Genomic DNA, 21,700 nt, shown 5'->3' with positions numbered 1-21,700 from the left:
TCAAAACTGCTTTTGTGCAACTATTTAATTCCACAGATAGCAGTACTTTTAAAAACGGTTTTCACATTAGAAAAAAAGGCAAATTTAAATATTTATTTTTAAATACATGGTTTCAAATTAGCCAATTTATTTTGAGACTGGTTAAGTCTGATCAGTTCTTTTGATAGCTATAAAGCCAAGAAAAGTTACTAGTTTACATAGTTAACATTATGACATCAAATATTGGTGGAAGAAAAAAGTGAATAAAGCATTTGATTATTTTATGAACCTCAAATATGCCGTGACTAAATAATACTGTGTTAAATTAGTCCATCCATTTTGCTCTTATTTATTTCACAACATTATAAGCAAAAAGCTTTAATCAATTGTTTTGTATTTTACGGAATTATTTTAATACAGTATGACACAATGCATTATGAGCTGATTAATAGAAACTAATTAGAAGGCACTTGTAGTCCTGCATGCTTATGGTAGTGTTCTTTTGTTTAATATGTCTATTTTCCCTTCACCTGTCCCCCTTTCATGACTAACAAAATCCCCTCCCACCCTGATACTGCCCTGTGTGTGTTGGTTTTCAGCTCTTCCTGGTCCGCACAATGACAGAGTCCTTGCTGTTTGCTAAGCAACTTCATTCTATTGGAATGGGAAAGTTAGAGTTTGTCATTTGCAAGTTTCTGAGGCTGTCCTACACCTTTCCATCTCTTATTATGTTTGGTGGTAAGATAACAAATACAAACCTCCTGTTGCTATTTGGAAAAATGCCAAGTTTTTCAACTTGTGGTTGGCATCTCATCTTCTATACATTTACAAAAACATACCTAATTAAGCTTCTGAAATTAGCCAATGCACTATTTTAATTCATGTATGTTGTTGAGTACTTGCAGCTAATTAATTTGGCTTTTTGTTCAAATATATAAGCTGAATTTTAGCAGGAACCAATTCTATGTATAATAAAAAATGTAAAGTATGCATTCACTTAGCATTTTTTGCTAATCTACGAATAAGTATTATTCTTAATTGGCAATCAAGTATTTCCAGCATAATTAGAAAGCATTTGCTATAAATTTTGCTGTTTACAAAGCCAAAACTATTTTGAATATACTGTATATCAAATTATGGAGAAGACAGAGGAATTTAATTTTTTGCTGATTGTTATAATTAATAAATTAGTAGCGCTTTAAATTATACTATATTCTGACAGGTTCTGGTCAAATATATTAATTCCTTTTATTTGCAAATACCTTCTTTCTGTTGTATGAGGTGCTTTACAAATTCAGGCCATTTAAAAGTTATGAAATGTTGCTGGATTAAAAAAGATAATGCCAAATCTCATTGTAAGTAGCAATTTACCTGAAAATTTGCATGCTAAAGAAGAAAAATGTTAAAGATACCTACTTACAGAGTTTAAAATCAGAAACGTAAATATGCTACCTGTATAAGGACTGAGAACTCTGTGCTGTATTAATTAATGTCATTAATTAATTAATTTAATTCATTAATTTATATAGCGGTTTTCTTAAAACTCAAATTGCTTAGGCAGAGGAGAACCACTTCAGCCACTACCAATGTGTAGCACAATGGCAGCCATTAGTGCACCAGTACACTCACCACACATTAGCTATTAGGTGGTGAAGTGGTGAGAGAGAGACACAATTAAAGACAGATGATGATTAGGGGGGCAGAATGGCCAAAAGGCCATGGAGGGCAGTTTAGCCAGGACATTGGGATGCACCCTATTTTTTTCAAAATATGCCCAGGAATCTTTAATGACCACAGAGAGTCAGGACCTCAATTTTATGTCTCATGCAGAGGACAGCACCATTTTAACAGCACAGTGTCCCCGTCACTGCACTGGGTCATTGGGATCCACATTCTGACCATAGGGTTAGTGCCCCCTGTTGGTCTCACCAACACCTCTTCCAGCAGCAACCCAAGCTTTTCCTAAATGGTCTCCCATCCAAGTCCAGGCCGGGCTCGAACATAGCTTCAGGTGGATGACCTTTTCTGAACTGCATGTGAAATTTTAAATTAAAATTTTTAATTATATTTAATTAAATTAAATTAATTACATTTTTTTTTTAATTTGCAATGGGGAATAGTCAAAAATCAATCCTAATTAGTACGCAAAACCCTTAGCGCTGTTATTGCAGAAAAAGGAGTATCAGCTATATACTTACCCAAGTTTCTTATTTTGTTTTTAAATTAAAAATATCTCCCAATAAATAACTAATTATGTTTTTAATTTTTTTCTTCTTGACCATGTGAGTTTATAATACAAAAGCACCGTTTCAAACATTTGTATCTTTTGTAATCCAAAAATAACATGAAACTAATAAGGGTCAAAATCATCTTTGCATTACACTGCAACACACTGTTACAAACTGCTACCTCGGTTGTGCTTATAAAACTCTAGTGAGTGCAGGAAATGATGTTCTGATCAGTCAACCTTTTTAATACTAATATGTCTGGCTTGAATGCCTCACCTTTGAAAAATTCATAGAACTATCCGTTTTTTCTTAAGGAAATTTTTGTGCCATAAATAAAACATCATTCATAAACTGTTAACCATATACATATATTTTCAATAATAACTTGTAGCAGAACTATTTTTTTTTCACAGTAATGGGATTTTATCATTATGAATTCAGGGGGTTGAAGCAAATACATGTACTGTATGCCCAATGGTATCCAGAAATGGAAAAGTTGGCATTTTGTGATAATATGCAGTGCAGTGTAACTTAAGTGGTTGCCTGCTTTTTGTTCCCGTCGATTTAGCTGTATATGGTGCGAACCATGCTAGAGTCGCTCATTGCTGACAAAAGTGGCTCCAAGAAAACACTGAGGAGTAGCCTGGAGGGACCTACCATTTTGGAAATTGAGAAATTTCATCGGGAATCCTTTTTCTACACACATTTGTTAAATTTCAGTGGTAAGGCTATTTCTTCCACGGGTGCCAGGTGTCTACTCAGCATGCCTTTATTTCCCTTTAGACTTGCTCTCTGTTTTCAGCATGTCATAGAGGTATGGTAAAAGAAGGATGAATGTTTTCTGTGCTTTCCTGCTGATAGCCCTCACTGTATATACATCAATGTGCCATCTTTACAAGGATATGCTCATCCTTTTCAATATGAACACAACAGTAGCAGTTCTAAAATTACTAGCACCTTCAATAGTTATCCTGTCTTACTAACCTGTCATGCTTTGCACAGCTGTAGAAAGATTTTACATAATTGCTTTAAAAACTACACTTTTACTGGTAGCCAAATTTATGTTGTCTTAACTCCTACTTGCACTTTTTTTCTGAAACTGACAATTAGCCATTGACTTATTTTTAAACTAAGTGAATAATCCTTTGCTTGTAGCTGTGTTTAAAGTAAACATAGCTATTCAATTTGTGGCATTTTTAAACCCAATCAATAAATATTACAAGATTTTGCAGAAGTGGTATGAATGTTCACTTGAAACACTTACATGTTACTTTGCATTACCTGTATAACTGCAAAATTCATAACATTTTACTCTTTTACTGATATTTTTATTTTTTTATTTTTAACCCTTTCTAACATTGTTTTCCCTTCACTCCTTCAAAACCAGTGTTGTCTAAAGTATCCAGCACTCATACCCAACTAAGCTTAGAATTACCTTTCTGCAAAGGGGCTTAAGTGAAATTTGCTCATAAGAAAACTACTCAAATATTTTTTTTAAGTATCTGATTTAAATCTGCTTAAGTATTAAAAACATAAGTAAATGTGAGATCTCTCCCTGTTTTATATATTGTATACAGTCAAAGAAAAGTTCTTAGAAGCCTAATATTTTTCAAACTACCTTACCAGGCTTATATGAACCAAATACGCGGAATCAGTGAAATTCAATGTGAGCTGGACACCTTCATTATTGTATTGTAATTCACTTTAAGAAGGATCTAATCCATTCCTGTAAATCACTGCATAAAGTGAATTTTCATAACATAATTAGAATTTAATTTAAACAGATAACATTTTTAAGCATTTCCCATCTGTTTTTGTTCAAATAAGACCTTACTACCTGTTTGGCAGACTGCTGCACGGACAGTGTCTGAAAGTTTACAGCATTAGCTGTGGAAATAACCAAGACTGGCGATTACTTGTCACCAGCATTCAGCCATGCCAAACGCCCACCTCTTCTTTGTTCTGTGGGCTGCAGTGAGGTGTGTTTCGAATAACTAGTATCAAGTGTAAGCACCAGAACTGCACATTTGATTCTTCATGTCTGCACATTTTTGTAAAACAGTCCTTTCTGAACGGGAGGAAACTTGTATTTTTGCTAATTGGTTGAGCAAATCATTATGTGTATTTGCATAGCCCGTTTAATATTAATAGTTTAATATTGCTGTAACAAAATATATTGGAGTAAAAGCACTGTTTTGCGTTTGAAATTGTGGTAAAGTAAAGTGAGAGTGGACAAAAATGTTATACTCAAGTAAAGTAGAAATACTCTCAAAACTTACCGTCAGGAGTGATTTGTGACAGATGAATATCATCAAGAATGAAAGGGATGGTCTACAGGACTGTAGTGAGACCAGCTATGTTGTATGGGTTGGAGACGGTGGCTACTGGCCAGAAAGCAGAAGACAGAGCTGGAGGTAGCAGAGTTAAAGATGCTAAGATTTGCATTGGGTGTGACAAGGATGGATAGGATTAGAAATGAGTACATTAGAGGGTCAGCTCAAGTTGGACGGTTGGGTGACAATGTCACAGAGGTGAGTGGAGAGATGCTGAGTATATTGGGAGAAGGATGCTAAGGATAGAGCTGCCAGGCAAGACAAAAAGTGGAAGGCGTAAGAGAAGGTTTATGGATATGGTGAGAGAGGACATGCAGGTGATGGGTGTAACAGAACAAGATGCAGAGGGCAGAAAGATATTGAAGAAGATGATCCGCTGTGGCAACCCCTAATGGGAGCAGCAGAAAGAAGAAGTAAAATCAAGCTTACCAGCCTAATAGTCTTTTTTCACTTATATAAAGAGGAAATTATTTAGTTTAATTCAGTTTAATCATATTAAGTATACTTTCATTTTTGAGCTTAGGAAGCAATACCATATCATAACTACACATATAATATGAAACAGGAAGTAATGCATAAATCGAAAACATAATGTTGAACTCAAAGAATGTATACAGAGTATTAAATTCCAAATTTCAGCTGCTCTTAGTGAATCGGCAGCTATTTTCTTAAAAGAAGTATTCTACTGAAAAAAAATTATTTTGAAAAAAGGCATTGGAAAAATAAGTTTTATATGTGATAATGCATCACCCCAAAGACAGACCAATTAAAACCACATAAAACAAGACAAGAAAGAAAATGTGTTAGATTTAAAAATAGATTATATTAAACAACATTTCAAGCGATTCTCAGTTGTAGTCTTCATTTACAATCTTAGGCAGTCAGAGGCACGCTCCCATAAAATCATTTGTTTAATGATAATGTCCCAATGCCTGCAACCAACTAGTTTGTGACTGGCTAGAATAAAATGAAACGGGTTTGATTTTCTTGTTAGTCATGGGAGCAAACTATGTACGTAGGAGAGCTTACAACCAAATAAATCAATGAATGGTCATCCTGAAGTACAAAACTTAGAATGTATCAATGAGGAATTATGAACATGCATGTTTTAAACCTCGCAAATATTAGATAAGCATGTCTGTCTGATGTCTCATTTTTTATTATTACACTAAAACAGAATGGAAAAAAGAAAACCGAGAAGAGACATTGCTGGACGCACCACAACTATTAATCCTTTGCAGAGTGCCAGCCTTGTCAGGCAACATGGGGACAGTCAGCCTCACAAACAAAAGAGAAGCTCATCTGTCTGATATGTAGTATGTAGTATTTTACATACTATAATGGAATGGAACAAACGAAAGGGCAGAGATTGCTGTTGATCTTGCTGACATGGTTACACTTCATAAAGTGCTGCTCCGTCGGGCTGTCAGAAGGGTGACCACAGCTATGCTGGAAGATTGGCGCTCAGTCTGTAAATGTGCCATCGGCTACGATTTTCAGTTGTGTAGTTTGACATAATGCAGTCATGACATCAGCAGCTGTGATCAACAAACTGGACTGGCCCCATGACAAAAGTCATGTAATGACGTTGGCTTTAGTAATTGTGTAATAACTAAACTAAAACAATTACAGCAAATAAAAACTTAATAAAGAGCAGTGTGAAACAGCCTAGGCATTGACTGTAACATGGGTCTACTTGGCTAAAATAATGAGTCGTAAGCCTCCCTTTAAATGCTGAGATCAGTGAGGCATTCATTATTGCAGATCGTTCCATTCCAGTGTTTTAAAGAAGTCCGCTTTTTGAGATAGAAGCACTAATACAGTCTGTTTGGGATGACTAATATATTTAAAGGTTTTATAAGTGATAAGTACAAATTTAAAATCTGCTCTAAACATATTAGGGATCCTTTGAAATGATTTAGGAACTGATATTATATGATCATACTTTTTAGTTCTAGTTAAGATCATTGCTATATGCTTTGAATTTACTGCAGAGTAGCAAGTGAATTAAAGAAAAAATTGTAAAATAATCTAATTTCCTGATTTTATATAATGAACATCACAATTCACACTCTTACTGTAATTTTAGCTGTTTTGATGTAAAAGCTGAAATCAAGATAAATCATCTCATATCTTTTTTTTAGCTGAAATGGCAGATAAAACTGCCTTAGTTGTATGTAGCTGAAATCCACTAAACTTACCATGCTACAGAACTGGCATTTGATACCAAGCAATTAATTTCATTGAAGTGGGTAGAGTGTCCCAATATGAAGAGTTGTGATTTTGGTTGCTTTCCAGTAGAAACATACCCCAGCAATAGGATATCATCTTCTTTTCAGAACATTTCTTGTATTCCTCCAGTTTTTGAAAGTTATTTAGTTGTAATGCTAACTGTGGTCATTGTCTGCAGTCATAGGCAGACTTAAAATATTATAGATTTTTTTGATCTTTTTGTTTTTATTTGACACATTTTTGGGAATACCATGCTTTTCCCCAACACTCAGTTTTAATTTACTGTTTATTTTTTCTTGATGATATTTCTACATCAGTACCTTTTTTTTGACCATGTGTGGCTTGTCAAGAATATTAAATAGTCTTTTGCTTTGAATGCCTTATTTGAAAGAATTTTTCCATTATTGTGAAGAACATTCATTAAATTATTCTGTGTGGGGTTCATTGGATCCACAGTAAAATGTTTGGTTCAAATCATAAAAAGACACACCCTTGACATTTAAACAATTTTAGATTATTTTTCTCATTTAGCACTGCACAATTCTTTATCAGTGTTGCTCACAACTTTCTAGTTTGAGATTTATTGAACTTTTCCTTGTTTTAGTAATTGTCAGGAGATGCTGGTTTTCAGATTTTAATATTTTGCTTTTCTCAGTCCGCATGCTGCTTTTTGTTATGTATTTGATTTTTTAAATGTTACGTACTTTCAGTTATAGTATTATTGATTTGCATTGTGCTTTAATTGCATTCATGAACATTTATACCACTCTTTCCTTTTTGTATTTTGATTGTGTAAGTTGCACATTTCATAATCTCAGTTCTTAATATTTAATTGGCTTTAATAAATGACCAAATGTACACGGTATGAAATAACCATTTTGGTTATTATTGACCCTTTTTTAGTTTTTAAAGTTTGTACTTGGAAGATCCTAGCATTTGCAAGTGAATTCTGTGCTGGTTATTGTGCTGTATTTGTACACCATAGAAACTCTGCAGCAATGCTGTGACCTCTCACAACTTTGGTTCAGAGAGTTTTTCCTGGAACTGACCATGGGTCGTAGGATTCAATTTCCTATTGAAATGTCCATGCCTTGGATCCTGACTGATCACATCCTGGAAACTAAGGAGGCTTCAATGATGGAGTAAGTCATTCTATATTTGTATATTTTTCTTGTTTTTAGTATACTCATACTTTTTAAAATCTTTAAAAATAAATAACAAATACAACTAGGAGAAAAAAATGAAAATAGAAAATCTGGTATTAATCAACTTAATTTATGAATGAATAAAATTAATCAGTTTGACTGAGGACCAGGCAGTTTAGACCACATAAAGTATAACCCATTTTAGTAAAGTAACATTAAAAAGTCGTTATTTTCCATCTACATTTCAAAATGTTGGGTCAGTGGGATTACTGATTTAGTTTGGTATGCATGATTATGTCTTGTGATAGGCTGACATCTTGTCTGCTGGGTCATAGGTTTTGATACTGCCCTGGCCTACCATAACTTTAAACCTGATTCAGTCAGGCTGAATAATTGGGTGGAACAAATAAACAGTACATTAAAGTAACATTTTGTTGTGATGTATTTTGACTTGCTCACAAAAAAGTGACATAAAAATGTGTATATGTGAAGCAATTCCTGTAATTAATCAGGTATTCTTGTCAATGATGTATTTTGTCTATTAAGGACCCTGATTAATATTAGCAAATTAAATTAAAATTAAATATGTAAATGTTTATATATAAAACAATTAAAAAAAAGTAATGAAGATGCGCTTTTGATTCCAACAGTGTGTAAAATAAAGTTTCCCAGGTTTTTTTGTGCCTTTTATATTTTGGTTCTTTTACAGTGTATGAATAAAAACGTATACATTTTCATTAAATATAGAACAAAACTTTGCTTTCTAAAAGATATTTTGAAAGTTTTTACACTGCTTGTAACTTTTGCTTCAGTGTCTGATTGGACATAGATGCTGTTCTAAGGGCTGATTTAATGTGTTATGTAGCATTTGAACTGAGGTTCCTAAAGGTATGAGGGAGCAGCACTAACTAATGAGATATTATTTCTTCTCTGCACTGAAATTGCATGTTACATGTATTATAATTGAAAAATATTATGGCGGAGTAGTGCATATTATAAAGACATTGAGTAGATCACTATTTCTTTCTAGAAAAAGATACTTGTTAATAATATTTTGCCATAGTACATACATACGTGTGTGTGTGTTTCAGTTTCAAATCCATTATCTACCTCAGTGTATAAAGTGTGTTGTTTGTTAGTTAGACAGATTTCTTATGGACAAGTTTACTTTCTTCCTTTGTCATTATGTTAGCCATAAGTGTAGGTAGCTGAACGATTCACTGTTTTTTTTCCCTTTGGCAAGGTAATCTCTTTTGACAAACCGTGTTACCCTTCCTTAACCTATAAGCACTGTTGATCTTTAACTAGTTATGGATAGATAGTTTATATCAACAGTTGCACAACATGTTTAAATAGGAATTAATATAAACGTTACTACAAAACATTTCCATCATGCACTGTAAATGAAAAATTCTATTGAAATGTATGTATGTGTGTGTGTATGTATGTATGTATATATATATATATTTATATATATATATATATATATATATATATATATATATATATATATATATATATATATATATATATATATATATATATATATATAGTCATGGCATTTAAACCACTGACAGGTGAAGGAAATAACATTGATTATCTTGTTACAATGGCACTTGCAAAAGGGTGAGATATATTAGACAGCAAGTGAAGTGTCATTTCTTGAAGGTGATATGTTGGAAGCAGGAAAAAATAGGCAAGTGTAAGGATATGAGCAACTTTGACAAGGGCCAGATTCTGATGAATAAACAACAGAGTCACAGCATCTCCAAAATGGCAGGTCTTATGGGATATTCCCAGTAAGCAATGGTTTTTACTTAGCAACAGTAGTCCAAGGAAGGAAAACTGGTGAACCACCAAACCGGGTCATTGATGCGCGTGGGAATTGAAGGCTAGCCCATCTGGTCCAGTTCAACAGGAGAACTAATGTAGCACAAATTGCTGAAAACGTAATGCTTGCCATGGGAGAGATGTGTCAGAACAATGCGTCATAGCTTGCTGATATGGGACTACATAGCTTCAAACCAGTCAGAACCCCGTCCATCACCAGAATTGCCCACAATGGACACATGAGTGTCAGAATTAGATCTTGGAACAATGGAAGCAGGTAGCCTGGTCTGATGAATCATGGTTTCTTTCATCATGATGTCATGCCCTGCCATACTGCAAAACTGTTCAGGAATGGTTTCAGGAACATGACAAAGAGTTCAAAGTGATTGACTTGCCCTCCAAATTCCCCAGATCTCAATCTGGTAAAGCTTCTGTAGGATGTGATGGAAAAAGAAGTCTGATCCATGGAAGCCACACTTTGAAACTTACGAGACTGAAAGGATGATGAGGAGGTTGGGAGCATGTGCAAATAGCGTGTTGCTGCACCCACCACATGATGAACCACCTGGATTGGGACCCGTGTGCAGCAGGTGACGCCTCAGCACCACACTAGAACAGTATAAGGTTTTTTACGGTTGTTAGAGTGCCAATCCTGCCACCATCCGCGTGCTGCTGATGTCTTGGTGCCATATACCACAGGATACATTTGAAGGAGGCAATGTGGAGCTAGTGGCATGATTTCTTTAACTATATAGTCAGCCATTTGTAATAAACAAAAGCAACACTTTTGCTGTCTGAAGTAGATTACACAATACTCTAGACCCGGTTCCAGCAGTTGACCGATGATGTTCAGTGTCTTAGTAGCCCCTGATCTTTTGAGTATTTTCTCTAGGTTTGTCAGAAAATCTGTCAATATTCTAATTCCCTTCGCACTGTGCTGGCTCTTATTCTATTGTATTTTCATCATATGCTGTTAGTGCTGTAGACATTTCTTGCTTATGTAGTTTGTTCACCGATTGTTTCTTTGTAATTGAATGATCTTGTCCTGTGCTGTATCTTGTTACTTTAAATTATGCTCTTGTTTGCTTTGTAATGCTCCTTGTGATGCTGTTCTCTGTGAAGGAAATGTACAGGTATAGTACAATTGTTTTAATTTCTACATCTAGAGTAGTATGTCAGTGATCAGTACTGAACTTGCATCTTTATGACATAATGTCCTATTCTATAAAAGCTAGGCCATATTTCCCACGTAGTTAAATTTGTATGAATAATCCTAAGAGAATTTAAGACATTCTGACAAAAAAGTCAAAATACCAGCAACATTTACAACTTATTATGTACTGTATATACAGTAAAAATACAAAACATTTATGAGTGTGAAGTATAATCACTACCTAACACATCCATATATTAATACCATAATGTTAATTTGCTTATTTTCATATTAGAAAACATAAATACTTGACAGTTTTTATTTCCTTGATGATCAATATTAGTTTGCATAAAATTTTATGCATTTTGAATACCCTGAACATACTAACTTTTCCTTGACAACGTGTATAAAGGCATGGTTGCAGTAGCAGAAATCATATTATTCTTCAAAGCCATTTTGAGGTCTTGAGTACCCCATTGAAAGTTTTTGTATTTTTTCAAGTGCACTGTGTATTTTTGCCTTGTGCATATAGAATTGTTTACTTCCTTTTATGTTGTGGAATCAAGTGGATTATTTGGTTTACAAATATTTAAAAACTGAGGTTTATTTTGTGATCATTTAAGAGCTATATGAACGTTTTAGGAGAATCATAGTTTATAACAGTTGTATTTTAGTACAGATTGTATGTATAGAATATAACTTCAGTCTGTATTTTTTTTACTTCCTCCAGGTATGTTCTCTATCCGCTGGACCTTTACAATGATAGTGCACATTATGCACTGACAAAATTCAATAAGCAGTTCCTATATGATGAAATTGAGGCAGAGGTACTTTTTTTTTTTTTTTTTTTTTTTGGGCTGATTCACTGGTTTTGAAAGGATGATTTCAGCTGTTTAAAATATGTTTCAGAAATAAGAGAGAATAAGTAACAGCTATGTTTTTTCCAATGGTATACTAGTAAAGCAAGGTGCATGCTGGCAGTTTAGTTTGTGAATGGAAGAGATACAATATAGCAGTGTTATGGTTACTTCAAGGTTAAATAATTTTGGACATGTGTCGACATATCAAGATTTAATCTTTATTTAAACAGTATACTTGGATAAAGGTGATTTAATTGAATAATAAAAAAGATATACAAAAGTGCCTTTGTAATAATTCAACAAAAAAGGAAAAATATAGTACATCCTTGTCTCTGAAAGCTGCTGTTACCCCCTTATTGCAGAAACAACCTTAAGTAGGTATTTTCTGTAGCTGTCTAACAGTCTCTGACACCAACTGGAAGAAAGCATTTTTTGTTCAATCCTTAATACAGAATTCTTTCAGCTGTGCTGTGTTTGAGGGGTGTCTTGCATGCACAACCTGTTTCAAGTTCCCACACAACATGTTGATGTCATTCAGATCTGGGTTTTGACTTGTCCATTCCATTTCTTTCTTTTCAGGCATTCTTTGGTGGATTTACTTGCATATTTTTTAAGATCATTGTCCTGTTGCAAGGTCCACTTTCAGTGGAGCTTAAGTCTCACATTATTCTCATTATTAAAGCATGTATTAAACATGGGGACATGGTGGCGCAGTAGTAGCGACGAGCTGGCGCCCCATCCAGAGATTGTTCCTGCCTCCTGCAAAATGCTTGCTGCACTTTGCATGACCCTCAATTAAATAATTTATTGTAGCAGTACTGTCAATAAACAACCCCCAATTCCTGTCCTTCCTTTTCTTTCTTCAAGTAACCAATCGTTACACAATTGGCTTTGTAATAAATGTCAAGCCATCTGTAAGCTTAGAACGCTGATGCTTCAAAACTTTTAAGGAACATTGAATTATTCCATCCATCCATCTATTCATCCAGGGTCACACCAGTCCCAACAAGCATACAGCACAAGGCAGGAACAGTCCCTGACGGGGTGCCAGCTCATTGCTACTGCTGAGCCAATAGTATTTGTATAATGTAATACACATACTTTACTACATTTCATCTTAAAAATGATATCAAGAGCTCCAAGAAGATAGTACTTAGAAATGAAAAAGTGGTCATCATATATACATATGCACTTTCTTCTACAAACAGTTCTACCATGAGCACTTGATGGACTAATTGAGTGCTTTTGGAGCTCTTGGGATGAAACTGTTTCGCAAGGGCCCTAAAGGAAAAGCTCTGAAGCATTTGCCGTATGGGAGAAGTTCAAATACACTGTGTGCATGGCTGATGCAGTGTGTGCTAGAAGCTATATCCCGGTAATCCTCTTTCCAGTCAGTTGCTGTAGTGTTTTGATTCTGCACTCGATACAGTGGGTTAAAATGCTCCAAGTGATGCACTGAGAGTAATAAAGCTAAAGCAGCTATGGTATTTGGAATAGTTTGGCCATTCCATGGACCATTATATTGTTACAGGTTGATTACAATCAGATGCCTTAAACTAATAAACGATATGCAGTTAATTTTAGTTCATTTGATAAAGCATAGTCAGGGATGTGAATCTAAAAAATAATGGGAAACCACACAGAAACAGTAGCACCGCTTTGACACTAGGTGTTGCCAGTTTGCAAAACCAAGCCAAAAACTTTCATATGCAATGGTTTGAGCTTGCATGAAAATGTGTGTTGCTTTACACCAAGTTTAGTTTTTATACATCTCAATGCAAGTGTGGAAAGGGTGTACACAACATTTTTATGCATACGCACCATTTATATTTGAGGCCTCTGGTCTTTTAAGTATCTTTGGGAAAATGTTAATCTTGCCCTGATGTTCTTTCTGCCCAGCAAATGTTTCTTCCTGGCACTACTGCCATGTAGACTCCCACCTTCCTAATAGTATACTCACACAGTTTGACATCAGGAGTAGCAAGAGCTATGTATAGGTACTGCTTTGAAATGCGGGGCTCTTAGAGAGTTCTTTCAGCATCTGGCATTGTGCTCTAATTGGGAAACGTGACCTGAACAAACTGACTGTAGTTGTAATGGTCTCCACTCCACCACAGCAGAATGGTTCATTTACAATTGTTTCGATATCTTTTTAATTCCTTTCCAAGACTCAAGCTGTTTCAGTCTAGGCATGGTGATAATACACACTTAACAACAAAGAGCAAATCAAACTACATGATAGATTGACCATCTATGCTCTGTAAAGAGGATTCCTTTGCACGCCCAACCTACCTGGAAAGGGGCATGCCTCTGAATTGCCTTTCCCAAGATTTCTTCCCTTTTTTTTCTTTCCCTACAGTTTTTTTTTGGGTGTTTTTTTGTTGTCTTCTGACAGTGGCCATTTTTGGGGTTGTCAAAAATTGGGCCCTGTTAAAACCCATTGAGATATTCCTTGTGTGATTTTGAGCTATACAGAAAATACATTATTATTGTTGTTGGTGTTGTTTAAATAAGTGAAGAACCTCCAACATCCTTTCTAATGATGATGCAGTCATTTGCACCTGATTGTAGTTTTAAATGTAGGGATGTAAATTGCTTTTTCGTGTGCAGAATTTGCATTTATGATTGTTTTAAAATACAATAAACTACAAAATATAAATGTAGCATGATGTTTGTTTGTATTATACCCCTTTATCTATACTTATTATTAACATGAAGAACACATCTTGATATGTCAACATATGCTAAAACAGAAAAAACATTTCATGGGTGTACTCACTTTTTACATTACTCTAGGTTTGTTTGGATGAGCTGAAGTCTGTTTGTATCATGCAGTTCTTATGCTGCAATTTGGTTATATGTGTTTGTGTTGTGTACACTGCAGGGATTACAGATAAAACCTGTGTCTTAGTTAGTTTAAATGAAACTGTCAGTGCAAATTATTGTTCACTTGTAAATCTTATTTCATTGAATTCGCTGAATTTTTTGCAAGAAATAATCACGAACGATGGCACATGCTTTAATATATCAGTTGTTTAAAACACCAGAGTGTGATTTCTAGTTTACTAAAACATAACAAATTGAGTACAAGTCACATATTACCCAAGCTAGAAAAGAGGTAATGGGCAATACTTAGGTAATCAATAATAGGTTATTAATGTTTGCCTAAATAATAGATGTACCTTTAAAAGGTACTTTTTGCTCAATTGTGTTTGTTATGCCAGCTAAATGAGAAATACTTATTTATATGGTTTTTTTTTTCTTTATAGGTGAATTTATGTTTTGACCAGTTTGTATATAAACTTGCTGACCAGATATTTGCCTACTACAAGATTCTGGCAGGCAGGTAAGGAACAAGTTACATTTACAGTGTAGATGCTATTTTCTCACTTATTTCATCTTACAGAATTCTGTTTGAAAATGAATTTTGTAGCTTTCTTTTAAAGCCACATGTGTGTTACAATTGTCCGTTGCACACTGCACATCATGCCAATTAAGTTTAGTTCTGCTGCTGAAGAGAATAATTCAGAAAAGAGCAAATTGATTTTACACTGCCATTTGTTCTTATTTTTGGGTGTATTTTCATTATTGATCACGTGTTTCATCAATTCTGCATTTTGTGAGACTGTGATCAACTTTTGTTACTTTTTTTTTTTTTTTACTGGTATGCTAAGAATAATTTCAGGTATAATATATCAATTTATCATTGTCACCAACTGACATATTTTTTCAGCTTTGTGGTCTTCTTCTGGAAGCACTGACATTTGCTTGTGCATTACTAGTATTGGGGTATCAATAGGTTAGGCTCGACAGCAAGCTGATCTTGGATGGTTGTAATCTATCAATGGAATATTCAACAGTGCTTTGGAAGAAAAAATAATTTTTATGACCCTAAGTAAATTAAAGTTTCCTCTTCCCTGCCTGTTTATGCTTTTTTGATATGATCTTTTTTTATTTCCTGGTGGATATAGTGTGGCTGGATAAGACTAACAGAAAAAAGATGAAAGTACCCAACTAGTTAAAGTTACTTAAGTTCATTTATATATGTTTCATATTTTGCAATCTTGTAATTTATAGTTACCTATATATCAGCAGATAAACTGTCCTGACTTGTCACTGTTGGAAAACCAAATGGCAGTGACTGTTGTGTATTTGTTTTTGATTATCACACAGAAAAGACATAATAACTTAGTGTATTGATATATCATGGAACAAATTCATGAATGTTTCAGAAACATGACTCTTATCAGGGTTGTTTCACAAGGGTGCAGCTAATATCATTGAGCTTAGAATGTTTTCATATGATTAGCTTTTTCTGACATTTGATTGTGCAATGCAAAGACTCAATTTTATTAGGTTGTATGCAGGGCTTTCATCAATGCACACTGAGCAGCCAGCTAGTGACGATGTTAAGCATAACCCTGTCCATGAAATAGGTTTGGTACTGTTCCCTTTTAGAATCATTGCAGGTCCGAATACAGCTAGTATAAGAACTGTTTTTTTCTGGATATTGGTGTGCAGTGTTGTCATCTTCTTCTTCCTCTTCTTCTTTCCCTACTTTTATGTGGGTCAATGAGCTTGATCAACCTTCTCCAAACAGCTCCATCCTGCAACTCCTCACCAGTCAAGCCCTTTTAATTCTGATCTTCTTTTACTTTATCCATCCACCTCTGCTTTGGCATCCCTCACTTTCTCTTGCCCTGTACTTCTATTCCAATCATTCTTTTGGCCACATATTCATTGTCTCTCCTCATTATATTTCCAGACCACTTCAACCTGCTTTCCTTTACTTTCTTAGACATCTCTCCTACTTTTGTTGTTCCTGTAATTATCTAATTTCTTCTTCTGTTCTGGTTTTTAACTCCACACATCCATCTCAGCATTTTAATTTTTTTTCTTCTGTGATCCTTTTACTGGCCATATCTTAGCTCCATATATCATTGCTAGACTTATCACTGTCTTGAAAATCTTACCTTTAACCTTTCCCTTAATTTTTCACTCACACAATACCCCTGATACCTTCTTACAGTTATTTCAACCAGACTGTACTCTGAGGGTTATCACTGCATCTAGTTTTCCATCTTGGTCTACCACTGATTCTAGATATTTAAATGTATTCACTCTTTTCAATAACCCTCCCTTCAGGCTAACTTCCAAAATCTGTGCATTGTTAAACCTTATATATTCTTCATGTTTATCTTCAGCCATTTATCTTCCAAAGTCCGCCTCCATTCTTCCAACTTTCTTTCCATTTCCAATTTTCTGGTGCTAAACAACATAATGTAATCAGCAAAACACATGCACCAGGGGGACTGGTCTTTTATCAGTGTGAAAGGAGAATACGTAACAGAATCATAGCTTTGTTTTTTTGCTGCATGTTTTGGAATTACACGATGAATTACACTCTTCTGTAGGCATGAATACCAATGTCTAAATCATCATTCATGTGTAAGAGAAATGTATAGAGAGCAATTAAGAGTAAAATTAATTTTTTTGTAAATGAAACAATCACATATAAAAGATCATTTTTTTCTTATCCCAAAATTGTTTTCAGTTTGTAAATGACTGTTTAAAGCTCTTTAAACTGATGTGCAGTTTGGTGGCAGTCTTCTTTTAGACAAACGACTTCGGGCAGAGTGCAAAAATATGGGAGCAGCTTTCCCCTCTCCATCCTCCAATCGATACGAAACCTTGCTGAAGCAAAGGCATGTCCAGGTAGGAAATGTATGACTAATTTTCACCCTGGGCTTGTTCAAGATGCACAGTTTTTAAGCTTGCCACCTGTTATTATTTCTCATTCCTATCTTATAGTGTACACCTTGTCCTGGTTTTGAGGTTGCATCCATTTTTATAGTAATTTTGTATCATACACAGAAGTCTGTTTTGTTAATTAATTGTACAAAATAATTTGCATCTATACTGTAATCTTTCTATATCCTGTTTTATCTATTCTTAATAATTGCTTCTGTTGTAAGTTTAATAATAATCTGCATTTATAAAAAAAAGAATGAAGATAAAATAATTTCTAAATAAAAAGGGGAAATTAAATCTTTTTTTTTTTTTTGCTTCCAAGTAAAGTCCAGCGCCTAACATGAATGCAGCTATTTAAACTAATACATGGCATTAACCAGTCCTTGATTGCAAAATTGATACCATTTCTTTACATTACCCAAAAGACCTGTCATAAATAAACATTTTATTAAAGCAAATTTTCTGATCCATTCAAATACATATCAGAAGAAGGCAACCTAAAGCATGTTTCTGTAATATCGAAGAAAAAAACAAAAAATAAAAAAACAAGAATCAGCTCTTGCAGTTGGTATTGGCACATTTCTGTACAGTACAATATCAATTTAAAAATTATATCACAAACAAGGTCACCCAGAGATTTAATGGGTCTGACAAAGCATAAAGAAAGGAATGAATGAAGATCACGTAAAGCAACCATTTATTTTGTAAGATATAATACAATATTTGAGAACTCTTGTTTTCTACAATTAAATATGCTTCATGAATGTTGACTAAATTATTTACATCCATAAAAAAATACTATAAAGGAATTGAAATAAATGTATTTATTTATTTTTAACTTAATAAGCTTCAATTTTTTGCCTCCCATTCTTGCCTCAAAACAGCTGTTTAATAGTTATGCTTTTTAAAAAAAACTTTTTTCCTATGCACTGTCTAATGTGCTGTTAAAAAAAAGATACAATGTTAAACTGTTAAATGTCAGTAAATGGAAGCAAACACTACCAGATATGATTATGACCATCTGGAAAGCCATTGCAGTTTGCAACTACAGTAATGTCCCTTAGTGAATAAATTAAATTCCTGATGTGGGAATCAACCTAGGTTGATAATTCAGTGCAGAGGGAAACCTTGTGCTCTCACTCACACTGGCCCAAATTAGTTTTGGGTGTTTTCTACCCACTTTGCACAGCTACAGTTTAAGCATAAACAGAAGAGTACACTTCTTACCTTCAGAATAAATCCTCTAATTTCATATACTGCATATGATTGATTTGCAACTCCTTGTTAGCTTGAGGAGATATAAACTGCTGTTTAAATGAAAGTACTACTTACTGTAAATGGTGAAGACATATATGTGTTTTGGACATGGGTGGGTGCTGTTGATTGTGGTTAGATCTCATGTAATTTTACAGCATACACCATGGGCTGTGAAGTCAGTACACAAAACATGCGGCTCCAACTCTACATCCGACTCTTTAATTTATGGTACCACTGACTCTGACTCCTCTGTTTGTAATCTAGGCCAATATACTGTGCAGTACTTGTCAAAAGTTTGGAGTCACCCAAAAATGTTCACGTTTTTGATAAAAGTTGATACTTTTTTTTCAAGATACCATTAAAATGATTATAAAAAATATAGCCAAGACTAGTGTTTTTAATGGCTATTACAATTTTTTTAAAACGCCATTTTCAGCAGCAATTCCTTTAGTGTCCCAATTTTTTTTTTTATTTTGAATTTGATGTACTTTATTATTCCCTAACTGGGCATTAGAGGGAACTTTCCAAGTACATTAGAGCCATTGACCCCTGTTATCCTGTTCACTTGTTTCGCAAGGTACTAGTGTTCCTAAAGTTCAGTTTTGGGTTCAAACATAGTCAAAATGAATATATATTTGTATGTAACCTAGTGCATGATGATTGAGAGTTTTATTAAATGTAATTCTGTGTTGTGTTTTAATTTTCATTGTTAATATACATCACATTCTTATCTTGCCAGTTTGAAATATACCATATACAAATAAAAAATAACACTTTTGTTTTATCAGCTTCTTGGAAGATCTATTGATTTGAACCGACTAATTACTCAGCGGGTGTCTGCTGCAATGTACAGGTCTCTAGAATTAGCAATTAACCGTTTTGAAAGTGAGGATCTTACATCTATCATGGTACGTCAAATTAACTTTCAGAGCTGTGGTAATTTTTCAAATAATTACTTTGGTAACTGAAAAAGTGGTTTTATAATTTAATTTTGATTAACTATTTTAATTAAATTATCTTATTTATGCGTGTAAATCTGAGGAATGTAGTTATGCACAATACATCTTGATTTAGTATAGTAGAGTTAAAAATATTGAAATCAAAATGAGTTTTGGTGTACATTTCAGTACCTTGGTGTTGCCAGCCCTAATCGGTAGTAATTCTTAATTGTGTTAGGATTGCTTAAATCACTATACTTCATTTGAGGATGTGATTAACTTTCATCTCAGGTAGATTCATTGCCAGAGTGAATACTATAAAATGACAATGACATGTTCATTAATAGTATGCACACACAAGATGATGAAGTTCCCTCTTTAGTTAGCTCTGAAGATGAATTCATGTTCTACATTTTCTTCCATTTTTAAACAAGGATTATCCAAACAACCTGTTTAAGGCCTTTAATTTCAATTAAAACACATACCAATAGGTAAATCATTAAATCCTTCATTTTTGAGCTATTGAGTGTAGTTTAATAGGAAAAAAATGGCTCATTTATCAATTTAAAATTAAATCTACAACACAATAAAGTTTATCAAAAGTGAAGGGGTCTGAATACTTTCTGAACATGTTGTATATAATCTTGAGGAAACTAAACATCTGATGCACGTGGCCGCTGTAAGAATCTTAGTGGAAGAAGGAGGAAATCCTACTCAGAAGAAAACATATCAGTTCCTGTCTTGCTATATATAAACATTCTCAACATGCCATAACTCAGGTCTTAGTCTTACGTTAGAAGAGACTGTGAATGTCTACATATCCATGAAGACATTTTGTGGAGACTTAATATTTACTGGTTTTGCTTCTAAAAACTTAATTTGATTCTTCTCCCGACCCTGTCCTTTGCATTAGCATACATCTTTTGCCGAGTTCTTTATGTGCTTGTCTTATGTTTGGACTGAGTTGCCATTTGTTTCTCCTTTTCTCTGCTTAATGCAGGTTATACTGTTTATATGTATAATTTAAATATTTGATATCCATCTAAATATGCTAGAAAGCACTATACCACTTCTTTTGTAGACAAAATAAACACATTTTTAAAAGTAGATAATAATATTTTTAGTTTGGTAGATTTTATTTTTTCCTTTATGTTGTCCCATGTTAAAGACCTGTTACTGGAATATTTTTTTCTTTTTTTATCACATAGAGTTAAGAAAATATATAGTATGTCGGTAATTTTATGGAGTGTAAAGGATGGATAGATTGTGGTATTGCGTTGTGTTTGTGGTATCTCTGGCTTTGAGTTTGATATACTTTGTCTGACCTTTGGAATGGAAGAGTATTTATTGCTTAATTAGAATATTAGTGTGCAGGCACATAGCTTTTATACATAAAATATACCTTTCCAAACCATTTTTGCATTTTTAAAAAAAATTCTTAAGTCTTAAATGTCATTTTTTATTTAAAAAAAATCTTGTGTTTGGCTTCAATTTTTTTTAAGGAATTAGATGGATTATTGGAAATTAACCGAATGACGCATAAGCTGCTGAGCAAATTCCTCACCTTGGACAGTTTTGACGCTATGTTCAGGGAAGCAAACCACAATGTTTCTGCCCCTTATGGGAGAATCACACTCCATGTATTCTGGGAGCTTAACTATGATTTCCTGCCCAACTACTGTTACAATGGCTCAACAAACAGGTATGCAAGTTTTACAGTCAGAGTTTTATAATAGTTACTTAGTTTTGTTTTAATTTTGTTTTTTCTTTTTATTCTGAAAAAACGCCTTTTAAATACTTACGGCACTTTATTATGTTGATAGTCATAGTGCTTAAACACTTACAGAAATACCATGGCAACCTATTCTAAAGGCAAATGAAAAAAACTACATTTATGAATTAAAAGATTCTGTTTATGTATTTGAGATTGAAAGCTGTGCCTATGTGAGCTATCTCAAGTGGCAAAGAATATGTGACAGCTGTGGACTGGCAGC

At 34.0% G+C, this 21,700-nt stretch overlaps 1 protein-coding gene across 2 annotated transcripts in view; it reads left to right on the top strand.

Annotated features, from left to right (window-relative positions):
- The window catches only part of cyfip1 (cytoplasmic FMR1 interacting protein 1), a 131,893-nt gene that overhangs the window by 69,748 nt on the left and 40,445 nt on the right, over positions 1-21,700 (top strand). Inside the window, exons 16-22 of one of the 2 annotated variants that reach the window (XM_039744714.1) lie at positions 2,776-2,929; positions 7,758-7,914; positions 11,631-11,727; positions 15,030-15,106; positions 17,367-17,475; positions 19,557-19,676; positions 21,209-21,408. In XM_039744714.1, coding sequence (XP_039600648.1) covers positions 2,776-2,929; positions 7,758-7,914; positions 11,631-11,727; positions 15,030-15,106; positions 17,367-17,475; positions 19,557-19,676; positions 21,209-21,408 — 914 coding nt within the window. Of the gene's footprint in view, positions 1-578; positions 718-2,775; positions 2,930-7,757; positions 7,915-11,630; positions 11,728-15,029; positions 15,107-17,366; positions 17,476-19,556; positions 19,677-21,208; positions 21,409-21,700 lie in introns of both variants that reach the window. The other variant, XM_039744716.1, reaches the window with a different exon arrangement.

Source organism: Polypterus senegalus, chromosome 2 (assembly GCF_016835505.1).
Source record: "Polypterus senegalus isolate Bchr_013 chromosome 2, ASM1683550v1, whole genome shotgun sequence".
In the NCBI taxonomy this organism is placed as follows: domain Eukaryota; kingdom Metazoa; phylum Chordata; class Cladistia; order Polypteriformes; family Polypteridae; genus Polypterus; species Polypterus senegalus.
This window is presented reverse-complemented; position numbering and strand designations above follow the sequence as displayed.